Source organism: Canis lupus, chromosome 20, assembly GCF_011100685.1.
Source record: "Canis lupus familiaris isolate Mischka breed German Shepherd chromosome 20, alternate assembly UU_Cfam_GSD_1.0, whole genome shotgun sequence".
NCBI classification, from domain to species: Eukaryota; Metazoa; Chordata; class Mammalia; order Carnivora; family Canidae; genus Canis; species Canis lupus.
In genome coordinates, this window is record NC_049241.1 from 37,436,697 (window position 1) to 37,452,686 (window position 15,990).

General features: G+C 57.5%; 1 protein-coding gene across 3 annotated transcripts; it reads right to left on the bottom strand.

Annotated features, from left to right (window-relative positions):
- Positions 1–1,960: 1,960 nt before the first annotated feature.
- On the bottom strand, positions 1,961–15,762 carry ITIH1 (inter-alpha-trypsin inhibitor heavy chain 1). 3 transcript variants are annotated; one of them, XM_038566174.1, is made up of 22 exons: positions 15,608–15,761; positions 15,316–15,336; positions 14,831–14,997; positions 14,268–14,372; positions 13,725–13,887; positions 13,059–13,172; positions 11,189–11,314; positions 10,986–11,102; positions 10,117–10,285; positions 9,903–10,028; positions 8,785–8,966; positions 8,318–8,503; positions 7,159–7,298; positions 6,411–6,565; positions 6,311–6,325; positions 6,006–6,026; positions 5,557–5,637; positions 5,339–5,452; positions 4,144–4,345; positions 3,077–3,249; positions 2,372–2,483; positions 1,961–2,233 (listed from the first exon to the last, which is right to left on the bottom strand). In XM_038566174.1, exons 1-22 carry the CDS (start codon positions 15,719–15,721, stop codon positions 2,104–2,106), a joined length of 2,733 nt encoding a protein of 910 aa, XP_038422102.1. In that variant the 5' UTR covers positions 15,722–15,761; the 3' UTR covers positions 1,961–2,103. The 3 variants fall into 3 exon arrangements, with proteins under 3 accessions (XP_038422102.1, XP_038422103.1, XP_038422104.1); XM_038566175.1 differs by lacking the exon at positions 6,006–6,026 and having other exon boundaries at positions 15,608–15,762; XM_038566176.1 differs by lacking the exon at positions 15,608–15,761 and having other exon boundaries at positions 14,268–14,367.
- Positions 15,763–15,990: the final 228 nt, after the last annotated feature.

Sequence of the window (15,990 nt, forward strand, 5' to 3'; positions counted from 1 at the left end):
TGCCTGAGCAGAGGGCAGCTAATTGATGGTGTCCTATGTCCTTGGCTAAAAAGCTCCACATCCAACTATGAGTTGGACAGAGAGAGTTGACTGCTGGGAGCAGAGAAAGGCTGAAAAGGCAGAAAGAAGACTCCATGAGGCAGCAGGAGCCATGAGGAAGAAGTGGATTAGTGGCGGGAAGTGGCTGGAGCCACAGAAGCAATGACAGAGAGTTGCCGAGTCAACGAGACAACGTTGGTCCAAATGAAGCAGACACTGAGGTGGCCACCACCCGTGTGGCAGACTGGCTGGGGTCCCGTGCTCCCCAGGCCTCTGGAATCCTTATACACCCCTGCTGCCGGCTGGCACCAAGCTCAGGACAGACAGGGACCGGACCCTGCAGCTCTTGGAGCTGGAGCACACAGCCCTGCAGCCTGGTCCCGGGATTCCTGGCTCCTGGGAATCTCGTTTGTGCAGTCATTTTCAGCATCTGTGGTCACTGACCACTGGGTGATGGGGGGGGGGCGGGGGGCGTTGGGTGTGTGTCTCTGGCAGGACTATTGTCCTCCCAACAGTTGTCCAGCAGCCCCTCGGAGCCCCGTGGCTGCCTGTGGAGCTTCCCTGGCCCTTTCCTCTACGTGCCTCCTCGTCCCCGATTACTTGGAGTTTGGTGGGAGAGACAACTCTACCCAGGGCTTCTGCGGCTGCTCAACAGGCACTGGAGGGACAGCTGGGGACTCGGAGGGACCTAGAGTCACGTGCAGGGTGGCAAGTGAGATGGAATCTAAGAGCTCTTCGGGCTCACAGCCTTTCCGCTCTGCAGGAGGGAAGGCCTGTCTCTCGGGGCAGCAACCAGCCATCCCGCAGTCCCGGGCTCTCCCTCCCTTACAACGCCCAGGAGGCTCCAGTGGGTGCTTGGGCTCTGAAACGCTGTTCTTCCCCCCTCTTTACACCCCCCCTCCCCCAGAGCTCTGTGTTCCGGGGCCCAGGGCAGCCCTGGAGCTCAAGATTTGTGTTACTGATCTGGGTCCTCCTGGGCCTCCGTTGTAGTGGGAACTGCATGGAAACCAGCGGAGAAAAAGTAGAAACCTTTGGAAAAGAGGCCCATGAACCTTCACCAGAGGGCCAGTGCTTCTCAAGACACCGGTTCATCTCCCTTCACCCTGTGACCCTGCACTTTAACGGCCGCAGGGCGACGCCAGGGAAGGAGCCCCGAGGGGATCATTTTCAGGCCTCAGCATGAGCCAGGGGCTGCTCTTGCTAGCTCCCTGAAATCACCACTTTTGGGCAAGGCTGTCTTTGCCTTTGGGAAATGTCCCGGCTCTCAGGGCTCGCAAACCCAAGCTGGAATGTTGAGCTGAGGGGGAAGGCCCCGGAACTGCCTCCAGGGACCGCGTGCCAGTGGGTGTAGCATCCGGCTCCCACAGGACTTTTTGGGACCCCCGATTGTATGTACTTTCTATGCTCCTTTCATATGTTTATTTTAAGTGATGCTTTGGCATCTCTAGAGCGGAATCCCAACAGGCTGTGATCCGCTGCCCAGCCTGGCGGGAAGAACCACATAGGGGATTAAGCTCACAGATGCTGACACCACGCAGCATGGGTTCAAAGCCCGGCTCTGGCACTTACAGGTGACTTTGGACAAGTCCCCTAACCTCCGTTTCCTCGGCTATAACTGGGTGTGGCACAGGCATCCCTGAGGGCTGTTGGGATTTGGTTCTAGATGCATTTAGTTAATTCCACAAAGACTTAGAACGGTGCCGGTATAAAGAGCCAGTGTCCCTGAGGGGAGCTGTGTGCAGGGGGCACTCCAGGTGCTCAGCGGGCGTGGAATGGGGCAGCTGCAGTGAATAGGGGGGTGTGGCGGCAGAGTAGGTCCCTGGCGGCCTCCAGGTGTGCTCTGACCTCAGAGTCCTCTGAGGGGCAATATCTTGGGTTGCCTCCCTGCCACTCTCCCTCCCCAAAAGCAGCCAGCCTGGGCTAGACTCAGCCTCCCTTTAATGGAAGTCATGGGGCCTTTGACACATGGATCAGCTTGACCAGAGAGGTGTGGCACCGGGAGCCGGTCAGGATGCTGTCCTCTGCCACGGTCCCGAGAAAGGACAGCTGTGCCGGCGAGGGGGCTCAGAAGATGTCAGGGACGATGTAGTCAGTGTAAACGCCGTCGATCAGCCCCGCCCCATTGTTGTGGACGAACCAGCATGTCACCTCAGCCCCGTGCCGGGGGTTCTTGCTGTAGTCTTTCTGCAAGCCCCTGGGGAGATACAGAAAGCTGGGGTTACCTTCGGGACCCCCCAGAGGAAGCCCACTCCACCCCTGTGACACCTGGAGGAAGGCCCCGACCAATGACGGGAATGCCAAGGGCAGACATACTGGGAGAGCAGCCACCTACCTGGTGACCGTCAGTTGGTGGCTCTTTACCAGCATCGTGGCATCTGTCTTTGTGGGGTCGGAGCCCGGGTGGGGGTCAGAGACTGTATAATCAATGGGGTGGAAGAACTGTCCTGGAAGGGCACATTGGAAGCAGCAGTTATCCTGGGGGGCCCGGGGCTCAGCAGGTGCTCACTGGGGGGGTCACAGACTGGCCTGAATGCTTGTCTTTTTAAGGGCGGGACTGTATCTGATACGGTTTGGCATCGGAAGCCACCCCTTTGGCATCGAAAGCAGATTTATTGGCAGCCGGTTATACCTCCCACCTTCTTGGACTAATTCGGCAAGAACCTGGCTGGGGAGAGAGTCCTAGGGGTAGGTGCCCCCAGACAGCAAGTGCGACAGGAAGGCCACCAGGAGAAGCAGTGGGCCAGTGAGTCACCCCACCCAGGAGGCCTCGGGGATCTGGTCTGTTTGGACCTTGCTGCTAATCGGACCTCTCCCTGCTCGCCCCCAGGCCCACTTAAGGTGAAGTTTCACCTTGTGTTTGATCATAGCCTTTCTGAGGGACGAGACCCTGAGCAGGACCAGCCTTGTTTGGAGCTCTGAGCCTGGATGGCCGAGTTGGAGAAGGGCCTGCCCTGGTGACCAGCTGCAAGTCTGAGCCATGGTGAGCCCCCTGGCTGCCACAGTGCACCCCACTACCTCTGCCTGCCCAGCTGGTTACCTAGCAGCCCGTGTGTCCGAGCCGACATCCGGTGACTATCCAGCACGTAGAAGCCCAAGAAGTCCTGGTGGACGGCACTGCCCTTCCACACCCGGTGCAGGACAACTTCAAACGTGCCCCCATCTTCCACAGCCACCACCAGGTTCCTCTTCCTGTTGATGGTCACTACCACCCTGCAGGGCAAGGTGGCCGTGAGGGCAGGTGCAGCTACACCACACGCCTCTCCGTGCAGCTGCCCTGCTCCTCTTGGATCCAGCTGTCATGAGCACCACGCCCCCACTCCCAGATGGAGGGCTGTTGCCTGCTACATGCTGCTATGGGGGCGGGGGGGGCTTACAATGTGCTGGGCACTGTGCCAAGCCCTCCATACAAACTGCATCATTTGTTCTCACTCTGATCCTGTGAAGCTCAGAGAGGGTCAGGGACTTGCCCAGGTCCAGGCCACACAGTTGCTAAGCAGTAAAGGCAGGACTTGGACTCCAGCTTCTCTAATATCAAAGTCCGTGTTCTCTGACTGCCACTCATCATCTGTGTCCTCCACACTGGACTCTGCTCTCTCCTTCCTAAAGCTCTGCTGCCCAGCATCAGCTCTGGTACTTGGCAGAGTTTGGAGAATGAGCGAGTGGAGGAAGGAACAAACAAAAGCACAAGCTGTGCTAAGATAGTGCTGAAAGAGAAGCCCAGAGAGCTCGAGTCCAGCGGAAAAGAGATGAGGTGGGTTTCAGGGAATAGGTGGCCTTGGCGCTGGGCCCCGGACGTGGGTTGGCTTTGTTTGGTGGTGATGAAAATGGACCGCTGGGCAAGGGCACGCAGGCAGCCCGGCCTGGAGCGAGGGTCCAGGAGCGGAGGGAAACGGGTGGGGTGGTCCAAGGGCCCAACAGGTCTGCCCAGCCCACACGGAGGCCACACGGATGACATTCACTGACGTAGCTCAGGGGACGAGGGCCCGGCAAGCTCAGGCAGCTGAGCTGGCTCTGGGGCTTCCTGCCTTATCCCTCCCCAGGCCTCCCCCCACCTGCCTCCCCCCGCCTCCCCCCCCCACCAGGCTCAGGCCCCAGCCTGGTTACTCATGCTGCCGCAGTGAAGCCTGGTCCTTCCAGGAGAACACGGGTCCACCCGAGTCAGGGTTCAGCGTAATGTTGTGAGGGGTCACCTCCAGCTGAAAGCCTGTCGTGGGGTTCACAATCCCCAGCCGCCCAAAGTACGTGCCCTGGTGCTGCCCAGGGCTCCCAGCTCTGTTGCCGATGAGCTGCCCATTCACAGAGAAGCCTGCAGGAGGGTGAGGGGCCATCCGGGTCAGGGAGGGGCCAGCTCTCGCTACGTGCCTGCCAGCCTGCCTTTGCTCATGCCGTGCCCCCCTCCTGGGAGACACCCACACTCCACACTGGCTTTGAGGCTCCCCCCTCGCCAGGGGGCCTTCAGCATGAGTGGAGGCCACACAGCACTTCTCCCTCCCCACTCCTACAGGGCTAACTACCTACTGCTTAGCCCTTGCTTCTGGGCCCCCAGGGCAGGGGTCTTGTCTCCCCGAGGATAGGACTTGGGCGTGCTCCTTCTCTGTCGCCCTGATCCCTGACCCAGGAGCAGGGCACAGAGGCCTCCTCCCAACTGAGCAGCCCTCAGCCCCCTTCTTGCCTTCACTATCCCAACACGGCATGTCTCATGCTCTCAAATGGTCATCTGAGAATTTGTTTGCCTGTCTGTCTCCCTTGGCCAAACTGCAGGAGCACAGGGACTTTGGCTCAGTCCCTACTGCACCTGTAGCCCCTAGGAGGTGCTCAACAAATCCTTGCAGACCGCCTGATCGGACTGGGAGGGAGGCAGGGAGAGAGTGGCCCACAGACAGTCGGACAGGGAGCACTGCTGGAGGAGGGACTCGGGCTCCCTCAGCCAAGCTGAGGGGGAAGGCAGGGCAGGATTCCTCCAGAATTTGCAGAACTCGGTACAAAATGAAAGTGAGGGGACTTCGCTCAAAATCTGTTAAGAACTTCAAGACAACTAGAGCAGAGCATTAAACCGAGCATGGGCCCTTCTGAGCACAGGGTCCTGGGTGCCTGCAGGGGTCACACGTCCAAGAGCAGGTGCCATCTAGGGCCCAGGCAGGTCGATGGGAGAGAAGGAGGAGGGTTGAGCTCAGCCAGGTGACCGGGGCCCAGGCTGTGGGAAGTGGAGGCCATGGACACTGTCGTGTCGGTGGCTACCAGCGAAGGCGCAGGAGTGCAGCCCCACCCTGTCTGGCAGAGGCCGTGAGGTCACGAGTACCTGTGTCCGGGTCCTGCACCAGGCTGAGGATCACACCGGGCTCCTCATTGATATTGAAGCACAGGGTATCCTCCTTCTGGGGCACGTGGATGAGGAAGTGGGGGTCCGTGTCCACTGGGGGCATAGCATGGAGTCCGTTAGATTGGGCATCGGGCAGGTGGGCTGGGGCCGGCCAGGAGCAGGGCAGGGGTGTCCCTCACGCCCTCCCCAGAACTCGCCTCCGGTCACTTGGTTTGGCAACTGCTGGATGTCGGCACTGGATCCAGTCGGGGAAGGCTGTGAAGCCGGCAGCTTGAACGCTGGCGGGAGGGAATGGCACTTAGGAGGATGGTACCCCACTTCCCTGGGGCTGCGGGCTCCCTTTCCCAGCCCCCCCAGGCGGCGGGCCTGAAGCCCCAGAGCAGGAGGGCCCCGAGCCCCTGATGCCTGCCGGTGAGCCAGCCCCCCCGTCTGTCCCCTCCGTGGGGCCCTGGCGGAGCTGGTGGCATAAGGGGACTCAGGCCGGGTCAGGGGGCTGTCGCGAGGGTCCCGGGGGGGAGGCGGTGAGCGAGCCTCCTGCTGTCCGTCGTTTCGTCCTCAGGCCAACGCGGCGGCTCAGGGCTGAACGGGCCGCCCCAGGGGCGCCGGGAGAGGTAGAGACGCGTGGCGGTGGGGCGCTGCCACTTACTCTTTCTGTGTCCCACCATCTCTGCGGAGGACACGCGTGGGCCAGCGTCACCCCCACCACGCCCTGCAGGCCCGGGCCTCGCTCCCCGCTCCCCGAGGCACCCTGGGCCCGGAGCCGCCGCGGCCTCGCCGACCCTCCCCTGGGCACCCGGCCCGGCCGCGCAGACGCAGGCTCCCGGAGGCGCGCACGAAGCTGCGTGAGGGCTCCCGGCTCCCGGCTCCCGGGGCAGCGCCGAGGTTGGGGGCCGAGCTGCCTGCAGGGCCCCAGGAGCCCCTCCCGAAGACCAGCCCGGTTTAAAAACTCACCCAAGGGCAGGGCATCTGGAAGGGAGAGAAAGGGAAGAGTTAAAGGCCCGGAGGACTGGGGCCCCCAGAGCCGCCCCGCGCGCGCCCGGCCGAGCCCTACCCTCGGGGGGCTTGTCCACGACGGGCTCCAGGCCGTCCTCGTCCGCCACGCCCCTGATGGTCATGGAGGTCAGCGGGGTCACGAACTGGTAAGCCAGCGACATCTGCAGCGCCTTGGCCGCCGCGTCGGCCTTCTCCTTCCCCTCCAGCTTCGTCCTGAGAGACGTGCACCGGCTCCAAGCCCCGCGGCCAGCCCACGGCAGCCTGGCCTCCTGGCCCGCTCGCTCGCTTGTTCGCTCCCTCCCTCGGCGGGCACCTGTGGGGCCCCTCCGTGCCTCTGTCCCGTGGCTGCCTTCAAGGGCCTCATGACCTAAAGCCCTCCCACCGGGGATACCTGGAGATCTATCGGGGTTGGCGAATGTGCCTCAGAAAGACACAGACAACCGAATGGCTGTGAGATTCTGGGCAAGTGGTCTAACTTCCCTGAGCCTCCACATGCTCATCTTTGAAATGGACATAATGAGGAGCCTCCCCTGCAGGTTGTGCGGACTAACCAAGCATGTCTGTACACTGGAGCCCATGGAAAGGGCGGCGTCCTGCTGCCCTGCGGCTCCTGGCGGGGGTGGGTGGGGTGGCAAACTGTGACCTGCCCACACTGTTGACTAACTGGTTGATATTAACTCAGTGAGCAAAGCCAAAAGCCAGTAAATCTGACCTGCCCCCAACCTCCAAGGCCCAGATATGCCCCTTCTCCGTTCACCTCACTGGTTCAGAGGCCCTGGGGTCCACCCCTACTGCAGGGGTCATACCGCTTGGCCAGGAGCTCCTGGATGGTGAGGTAGGCCCAGAGCCGTTCAATGTGGTTCTCCAGCATGTGGCCCCGCTCCCGGAGCAGGTTCTTCATCTTTTCCTCATCCACCAGGCAGGTCATCTTGAATTCTTGGCCCTCCTGAAGGTCACGATGGGGAGGCCGTGTGACCGTGAGGAGCACAGCCCCAGTATATCTGGGCTCTGCAGTTCATCCCCTATGCCACCCTTCCCTGAGCCTTCTCTCCTCACCCTCTGTCCTCCCTTCATCCTGCAAACATGGCTAAGCACTCTCATGGGGCTAATAGGCCTTGGCTCTGGGGATGCCAGGGATGGGAGGACCAGGCCCGCCCTCCTGAAGTTACTCTCTCTGGGAGAGGCCATCAGGCAGCCAGCTGTTTCCACCATGTTCCACTTCTCCAAATTCCCACCACATACCCACACACAAATGCTACTCTCTCCCCAGCCTTAGTAACTGGGATTCACTCACTGAGGGCATCCCACATACCAGGCACCACGCAGCACAGTGCAGAGATTATTTTGTTTGCTCCACACAACTCACCAGTGCTACAGACAGGGAAACTGAGGCCTGGAGAGGAGGACCCATTCGCTTAAGGTCACCTAGCTGGTCAGGGTGGAGCCAGGGTCCAGCTCAGCTTTCCTTACCCAAAGTCCCGGTTCTGAACCTTTGACCACACAACAAGATGTGAATCCACCCCTGCAGTCAGGGTCCAGGTCTCCTCTGCATATGACCCATGGCGTGCACACACGCACACACACGCATCCCACTCTGGCACAAAGCTGGGTGTAGTCAGGAAGTGTTTAGAAAAAGGCTGATGAGTGAAGAGGCTGGCCTCTTGCTGTCTCATGCCTTGGATGGGGCATCATGTAAGGGGTAACAGGTGATCCATTTTTGGTCAAGGGACTACAACTAATCAAGGCCATTTGGGTCCCATTCCAGCCCAACCAGGGATGCCAGCATGTGTGGGAATGTTCAGGCCTGGGGGTGGGGGAGGGGGAGACGGGCATGGTGCTGGAGGGGAGGCACTGCTCTGCAGAAAGAGAGGCCTGGGTCAAGGGGAACAGGGGTGGAGAACAAGTGTGGATTTGGAGCCTCTGGGCACTGCCTGACCTCTCCACCCACCGCCGCCCACCGTTTACCCCATGGGCCAGCACGTCAGCCTTGAAACTGCTCAGTTTGTGGTCAGCGATGCGCCCAGCTACCATGATCTCGGAGCCTTCGTAGTACTGTTTATGGCGGTGCTGGGTCAGATCTGAGATGGTGTCCTGGGGGTAGAGCAGCTCCACGTCCACCAGTAGGGGGTTGGCGACCTGGTCGTAGAAACCCTGCAGGCGGAGGTGGGGCACAGCCTCAGAGCTGATGGGTCACCCTGGGCACCCAATGGGGAAACCCACTCACGAAGTGGGGTGTTGGGATCCCCACTTTGCAGATGGAATTGCAGGCTCATAGAGTTAAGCCAACTGGTTTGAGGTCACGCAGCTGATTCAAACTGCATTCTAGAGCTTTATCTGCTCCTTTGCATGGATGGGCAAAAAGCTGCCAAGGCCGAGCTCCCCATAGCATGCCGTTGGTGGTACACTGTGGGACGAAGGGGGTAGGAGGAGACCTGCAGCTGCTGGGCGGCGTCGTGGTCTTCATAAATTCTCTGGGCCCGTCCGTTGTTCTCCATGGACATGACATCCAGGAAGTTAAAATCCACGTTGTCACCAAAGCCCAAGTTGTAGAGCGGGAACTTGCCCCGGATGGCGTTGCGGACGTTCTTGAGGATTTGGGAACGGTCTGTCACCCCTGCAGCCATACACCCAGGCAGTGACAGAATACTGACTCACATGTAGGCCAAAAGGGGTCTTTGGAGCCCACTCCCTGAGCCCGAGTGTCCAAGTGTCTGTGGCTCAGACCCCCGATCTCCTGTCTCCACCAGCATCTTGAGGCAAAGTCTCCCATTGGCTCACTGGGCAAATGCAATAGCTCCTGATAGCCCCTCGTGAACTTGCCAATCTATATGGATCCATCATAAGCAGGTGGTATTCCGCCCTAAACCCTCCCATAAGTCATTGCCGTGGCCTGCGGGGCCCTGCCGACCTTCCCACCGTTGCTTCACTCATTCTGCATATGCCTGCTGTTCTTAGGCAGGCCCTGCCATTGTACACACCTTTTGCTTTTTTGCTCAAGCTGCTCCCTCTGCCAGAGATCCCTTCCTACTTCTCTTCTCCTCCTTCCAGCCTGAGCTCAAGGGTCACCTCCTCCAGAAAGCCTGCTGGGACCCTTATCCTGCAGCCTCCTGGCACCCTGTTCTTTCAGGGCCCTCAACAGAGTGACTGCTCCTGGAGACCTCCCCCAGTGGACCCTATGCTCCTTAACGACAGAGGTGAATCTTGTTCTCTTGGTTTCTCTTCTTGGTTCCTAGCCCTATGCTTGGCACGCTGTTGGTGCTGAATACATAGTTCATTAAATTCAACCTAGGAATCCTGCCTAACATCCTGGGATCTGTGCAATGCTGTGTCATACAGATACTTCCCCAGTTACCCAATTCAGCATAGAAGTATACCTTGTAACTCCTGCAGACTTTATGGTCTGGACTCTGTCTTTAGATCAGGGCTTGACTTTGCCCAGAGCCTCTTGCCCCCCTACAGCATCTGCAGTGGTTGGATTTCCAAGCTCAGCTTGAATGCCTTCAGCAACAAAGATATCACCGCCTCCCAACACAGGCCTCAAGGTGCTTACCCTCTGTGGGCTCGCCGTCTGTCAACATGATGAGAACTGAGGCATGGTTGCTGAGTTTGGGAAGGTTCTTTTGAGCTTGGTTCAAGATTTCAATTCCCCGGAGCAAACCTCCATTCAGGTTTGTGGCTGCAAAGGAAGGACAGTAGGCCAGTGTATGCCCTCATTCTAAGGGGACAGAAGTGACACCAAAGCGGCTCAAGACCCCTGCCATTACCCCCAGCCAGGAAGAAGTGCTTCACGAAGTCTTGAGCCGCTCGCAGATTGGCAGGGGATGCCTGCACCAGTGAGCCTTTCCATGATTGCACTTCAGACCCAAAGAGGACCAGATCAAAGTAGTCCCCTGGCCGCATGTCCCCCAGGATTTTAAGGAGCGCCTCCTTGGTCTGTAATGACAGGATAGTCAGTGGAGGGACATGGCTCCAGGAAAGTGCCTCCGGTCAGCTCCAGATACCCATTGGAGAGATCCACAGGACAGAGGTGCACAGTGGACAAGTGGGAGGGGATGGACGGGACAGCCAGGTGGTGCCAGGAGAGGAGTGTCTTATGGAGCTCTGGGGTTGGAGGAGGGGACAGAGAAGGCAAGGGGACCCAGCATGGGGGGAAAAGATGACCAGGACCTCAAACAGGGCAACTTCAAGAAAGAGGATCATAGGGGACTCAATTTCTAAAACTCTGCTGGTGGAGCCATAGCATTCAGAGCACTGTGGACAGTGGGCTGTACCTGTGGCCAGATGGCTCTCTGTGGACAGCCACGATTGTCCCTGGCATGGTCAGTGTACAGCTTCAATCTTTAAGCACCCCCATCACTAGACCCACAACCCCACGGGCACTGTGTATCATTCCCATTGTGCTATTGAGGAAAAGCGAATCCATTTGCCATGGTTGTACGGTAAAGAAGCGGCTGATGCCAGAGCCTGACTTCTGGGGTTTCCTGTCAAATCACCCTGCCTCTGACCAGGAGCAGAAGTCCCAAACCCAGACTCTGACAACAACACCAGCGTGGTATGGGGGTGGGGGGTGGGGGCTGGAGTGCTGGGGCTGAAGAAGCTATTTCTGGGGGAACTATCTAAAGCCACAGTTTACCTGTTTCACTTTCTGGCCTTCCATGGAGGTGCTAATGTCAATCACAAAAACCACGTTCTTGTTCATGTTCGTCAGGTTTTGGGGAGCAAAGAAGTGGGCAAAGTGGTTATTGGCAACCTGAAACACAAGGGAGCAGGTGAGGCCCTTGTTATAAGCACCCTTGCCTGTCCTCTGAGTCTCGGGACTGGAAGCTTCAGGCTCACCAGGAGGTCACAGAGTTGGTCTCGATTGACATCGTAGGTCACCTTGAAGTCCCCATTCAGCAAAGATGTGGAGCATGTGGGGCAGGATTGCTGCTGACTCACAGTAGGGTGGAAAAGGACACGACCCTGGGAGGGCGGAGGGTGTGAGGCATTACTGGATCCTGTGGCTGCAATCAGGGTGTTTGCAAAGTCAACATAAGAGATGTGTGTGTGTGTGTGTGTGTGTGTGTGTGTGTGTGTGTGTGTTGCCTGGGCATAGAAATGAGTCTGGCGGGCCCTTCACCCAGCTGCTGAGAGCACACACCCATAAGGTGGTAGGAGAGAAGACCCGTCCCTTTGCTTATATGCTTCTGAATCATTGGGCTTTTCTACAATAAGCATCACCACTTTGGGTACAAAATAGTAGCAGTATGAGAACAAGAGACATCGGTCAACTTAACTGTGGAGTGAAAAACCAAGGCCACAACAGTGCTGGCAGACAGACCCCGTGACCACCCCTGCTGGCAGACAAAGAGCAGAGGCATGGAGGGACTCAGGATGGAAGCTAAGGTCTGGTTTGACTTGGTGTTGGTGCTCGAGAAATTAGGGATGGTTTTTACTCCATACTTTTTTAGACTTTTGTGACTTTCTACTTTTTCCTTAAATACTTTTTAATTTTTACTTTTCATTCAATTGTTATAAAAGTAAGATATACCAGGGGCACCTGAGTGGCTCAGCAGTTGGGCGTTTGCCTATCACTCAGGTTGCGATCCTGAGGTCCTGGGATTGAGTCTTGCATTGGGCTCCCCGCAGGAAGCCTGCTTCTCCCTCTGCCTATGTCTCGGCCTCTCTCTGTGTGTCTCTCATGAATAAATAGATAAAATCTTTTTTAAAAAGTAAGATATAGGGATCCCTGGGTGGCTCAGTGGTTTAGCACCTGCCTCCGGCCCAGGGCATGGTGCTGGAGACCCGGGATTGAGTCCTACATCAGGTTCCCAGCATGGAGCCTATTTCTCCTTCTGCCTGTGTCTCTGCCTCTCTCTCTGTGTGTCTATCATGAAAATAAATAAATAAAATCTTTTAGAAAAAAAAGTAAGATATACTCATCAAAAACCCCTCACCAAAAAAAAAAAAAAAAAAGTATTATTAGGAAGACACAGATCCATCCCTTGGTCCCCTACTAAAAGCAAACATGTTTGCAAACACTCTGGGTATCCTATTTTGTTTTGAAAGGAGCCCCTCCAAAACTGTAAGAAGCATTTCCTTCACATGAATTATGAAGGAATCACTACCAAAGGTAGGTGGGAACCAAAGAGTTTGTGTGTAGCTCCAGCTGAGGGCAAGTTAGGGAGCAGGGCACTAGCTGGGTATCACCCCCCCATATGCCACACTCCTCCAGGACCTGGGCATGGGGTAAGCAGGTGACTTTGGGAATTCCTGCAAATGAGAGGTATGTGACAACTGGTAGGTGTCCAGGTAGACCAAAGGCCTTCCCAAACTTAGTTCTGTTTCCTAGAGCCCTGAGGCTTAAGATCCAAACTGCAACAGCATCTCAGGTTTCTTTGTGTGCCCTATATTTCCCTGAATGCTATCCCAAGGGTGTGACATGCCAAAGAGGAAACTGGGACTCAAGCAAGTCAGCAGCTCACCCCAGACCACACAACCAGCATGGGTGCTTCCCCAGCCTTGGCACACAGGGTTTTGCTAAGTAGCTCTGAGAACCAGGAGTGCTGAGTTCCCTGGGATACCAACCAAAAAATGCCTACATCCCTCACTAGGGCAGCCTGTAGCCCCTGCCTGGTTTCGAGGCCAAGCCTGGGCACTCCGTGAGGGGTTGGGCCAGGCTGAGAAGTCCAGGGGCCTGCCACCACCCCCAGCCATCCCCACACACCTGTTTTCCTGAGAAGGACTTCTTGACGAGTTGGCTTGCCAGGTCATTGGAGAGGAAGGAGGCATGGGCGTCCAGCTTGCTGATCCCTTGAGGCTCAAAGATGTCCACGTCGATCTGTATCATTGAAGTCCCCAGGCTCTCATTGAGGCCACCATCAAGACTCAGCCAAGAACCAACCTGTGTTCTGGCCACCTAACTATGTGCTGTACCCACCTAGCCCTCAGCACAGGGCCTGGCATGTTGTACACACTCCAAAAATATAGGCCAAATGAGAGTGTGCATGCCTGGGTCCCTCAACTCGGCCACCACTGAGGTGCCAGTGACAATCACACCACCTTGGGCTGCTCAGGACTTCCTGGTCTACCAACTACCTGGACATTCAGTATCTCTCTTGATCCTTGGGGCAGCTCTGGGATATGCAAGAAGCCCCCATTTAAGATGAGCAAGCCAAGGCTCAGAGAGGAAGAAGAGGCTGGAGGGTCCAGGTAGCTCCCTAATCACGAAGAGCCCGCTAGAGCCCATCCAAGGAGTCAGTCCCCTTCCTGTGCACTCAGGCCTGGGATGGCACATGGTGCGCTCCAAGCCAGGGTTCAGAGCCATGGCAAAAGAGAGGCAGGAGCCCTGATCCCAAGATGGCTCCTTTGCAAACCATCACCCACAATCTACCTCAAAATGGTGCACCAGCTGCTTGGGCTTGACTTTGATGACAATGTCATACTGCATGAGTCTTCGCTTCAGCACCTCCTCATAGGTCAGCCGGAAGGTGGCCTTGCTCCGGGGCCCAATGGTGAGGTGGATGGTGAATTGCTCCATCGTTCTCCCCGAGGCCCTAGACATACCACCAGTGGCCACAACAGATAGACAAATGATGAGTGACATGTGGGTCCTTGTCACCTAAAGCATGGCCCTCAGAATCAATCTCTTTCTGCTAGTCCTCAGTTTCCTTGCTCCTCACCCTTGTCTTAGCTGGTCAGTCAGGGTCAGGGCCCGAGGACAGGGCCCCCTGCTCCCAGAGGCTGGTCCAGGTGATAGGCAGGTCAGCACCAGCCTTGCCCAGGGCACCTGCACCAGCATTTGAGTTATGGAAGTTTGCACATTTCGTATCAGCCTGGGGCTATTGCCCAGCCAGGACCACCTTGCAGCCCTCACCTCTGCCTCGGCTGGGGAAGGCATCACCAGAGTCTGGCCCAGCAGGGCCCAGGGACTCACCTGACAAGGCCAGCATTCTCTCCAGAGATGGCGGCTTTTCGGTACTGCTTCCATGCGGTCACTTTGTCCTTTATGTCTCCAATGAATGCGCTTCCATCTGCTGTGCTACAGGGAGTGGGGGGAGCCCTCAGGGGGAGTGCCCTGCCCCCACCACTCAGGTCCTACATGTTGGAGGTGCTCCTAGCCCAGACCCTGAGAAGGCCCTGTGCTGCTGAGCACTCGCAGGAGGCATCTCCCGCCACCTCCCACTGCCCACAGAGTTGTCCAGGGACCCCACGGCAAGGTGGGCAGCCACAGCCACAGAATCCAACAAGAGATCTCGGTGCAGGCCTTTGCTCCTCTGGCCCTGTGCTGAAAGGATACTGTTGGAGGCCCCACTCTGTTCTCCAAGACAGGAGCCCAGACAGACCTAAGTGGCTTCCCCATCCCCTCTGAGCCAGAGCCTATGGCCCTTAGGAATGAAAGAGATAGTCTGCCCTGTCTGGCCACCCTGAGCCATGATTTGGGTCTGGGTCTGGTGAAAGGACAGCTCTGGGTGTGGGAGAGTCAGGCAGGGCACACACATGGCAAAGTCGCTGATGAAGGCCGTCTTGGGGATTTCCACATCGAAACTTATTTCCTTGGCTTCATCAGCATTGTTGACCACCTGGCTGGTGATGACATAGTGGGCGAAGCGAGAGGTGACTTTGCAGTTGACTTTCAAACTCCGGATGGTCACACCATCGACAGCCTAGAGTGAGATGTGAGGGGGCTGTGGGTGGGAGGAGGAAGGGGGGCCTCTGAGCCAGTGAAAGACCCCCGTGTTGTGTGGAGGCTCAGCACCCAGCTCAGAGGTCAGGTGCCCAAAGAACAGACCAGATGTCCCAGGAAGACTCATTCTTTCCTCTCTGTGGGAGACCAAAGCAGTGGGGTGTGAAAGCCCCCATTTCTGGGAAATGGAATCCCTCTGCCCAGGGCACCGATAGAAGGGCACCCTCTGAAGCCCTGGGGGGAAAGCAGGTTGTAGCGCGGCCCCACTGCAGACCCCTTTGCAGAGACTCTCACTCACTGTGTCCAAAGTCTGTCGCTTCTGTAAAACAAAACCAGGACAAGTGTGAGTGGGAATGGATGCAGGGGACCATAGCTTATCTGGTGGTGGTGGTGGGGGTAGTGGGACACAGTCTGTGTCCTCTGGTCCCCAACCTCACCTCCCCTACACTGTGTGGATGTCACCTCTCCAGTCCGCGGTGGTCAAGGTGGGGATAGGGGTGGGCCCGGCCCCCGGGGTGAGAGTCTTGTGTCCCTTCTGAGCCCACTCCAGCCCAGCTGCCTGATTCTGGCCTGAGGGTTTACCCACGTACCTTGTTGACTTTGGGCCTGCCTGTGGGTGAACCCTGAGTGGGCATGCCCTGCAGGACGAGGAGGGAGGCCAGGTACACGCACAGTAGCGCCCGCAGCCCCATGGCGCCGTCCATGGTCCCAAGACTCCTGCTACCTCGTCACTTTGCTCAGACTGTTAATCAATAAAGTGCTGGATAAACATGGATTAAACATTAGACAAGGTGAAGGCAAATATTACAATTGGGGGGATCAAAATTTAGCCGTGGAATCCTACTCCTTGGGGGGATTCCCAGCTGTGTAAACTCATGACTCAGACTGTGCCCCTTTGTATGCGGCCGCACTCAGCCGACGCGGACGGCGAAGACCCCGATGGCTCATCTGATCCTGGGTCTGACCCAGGTGA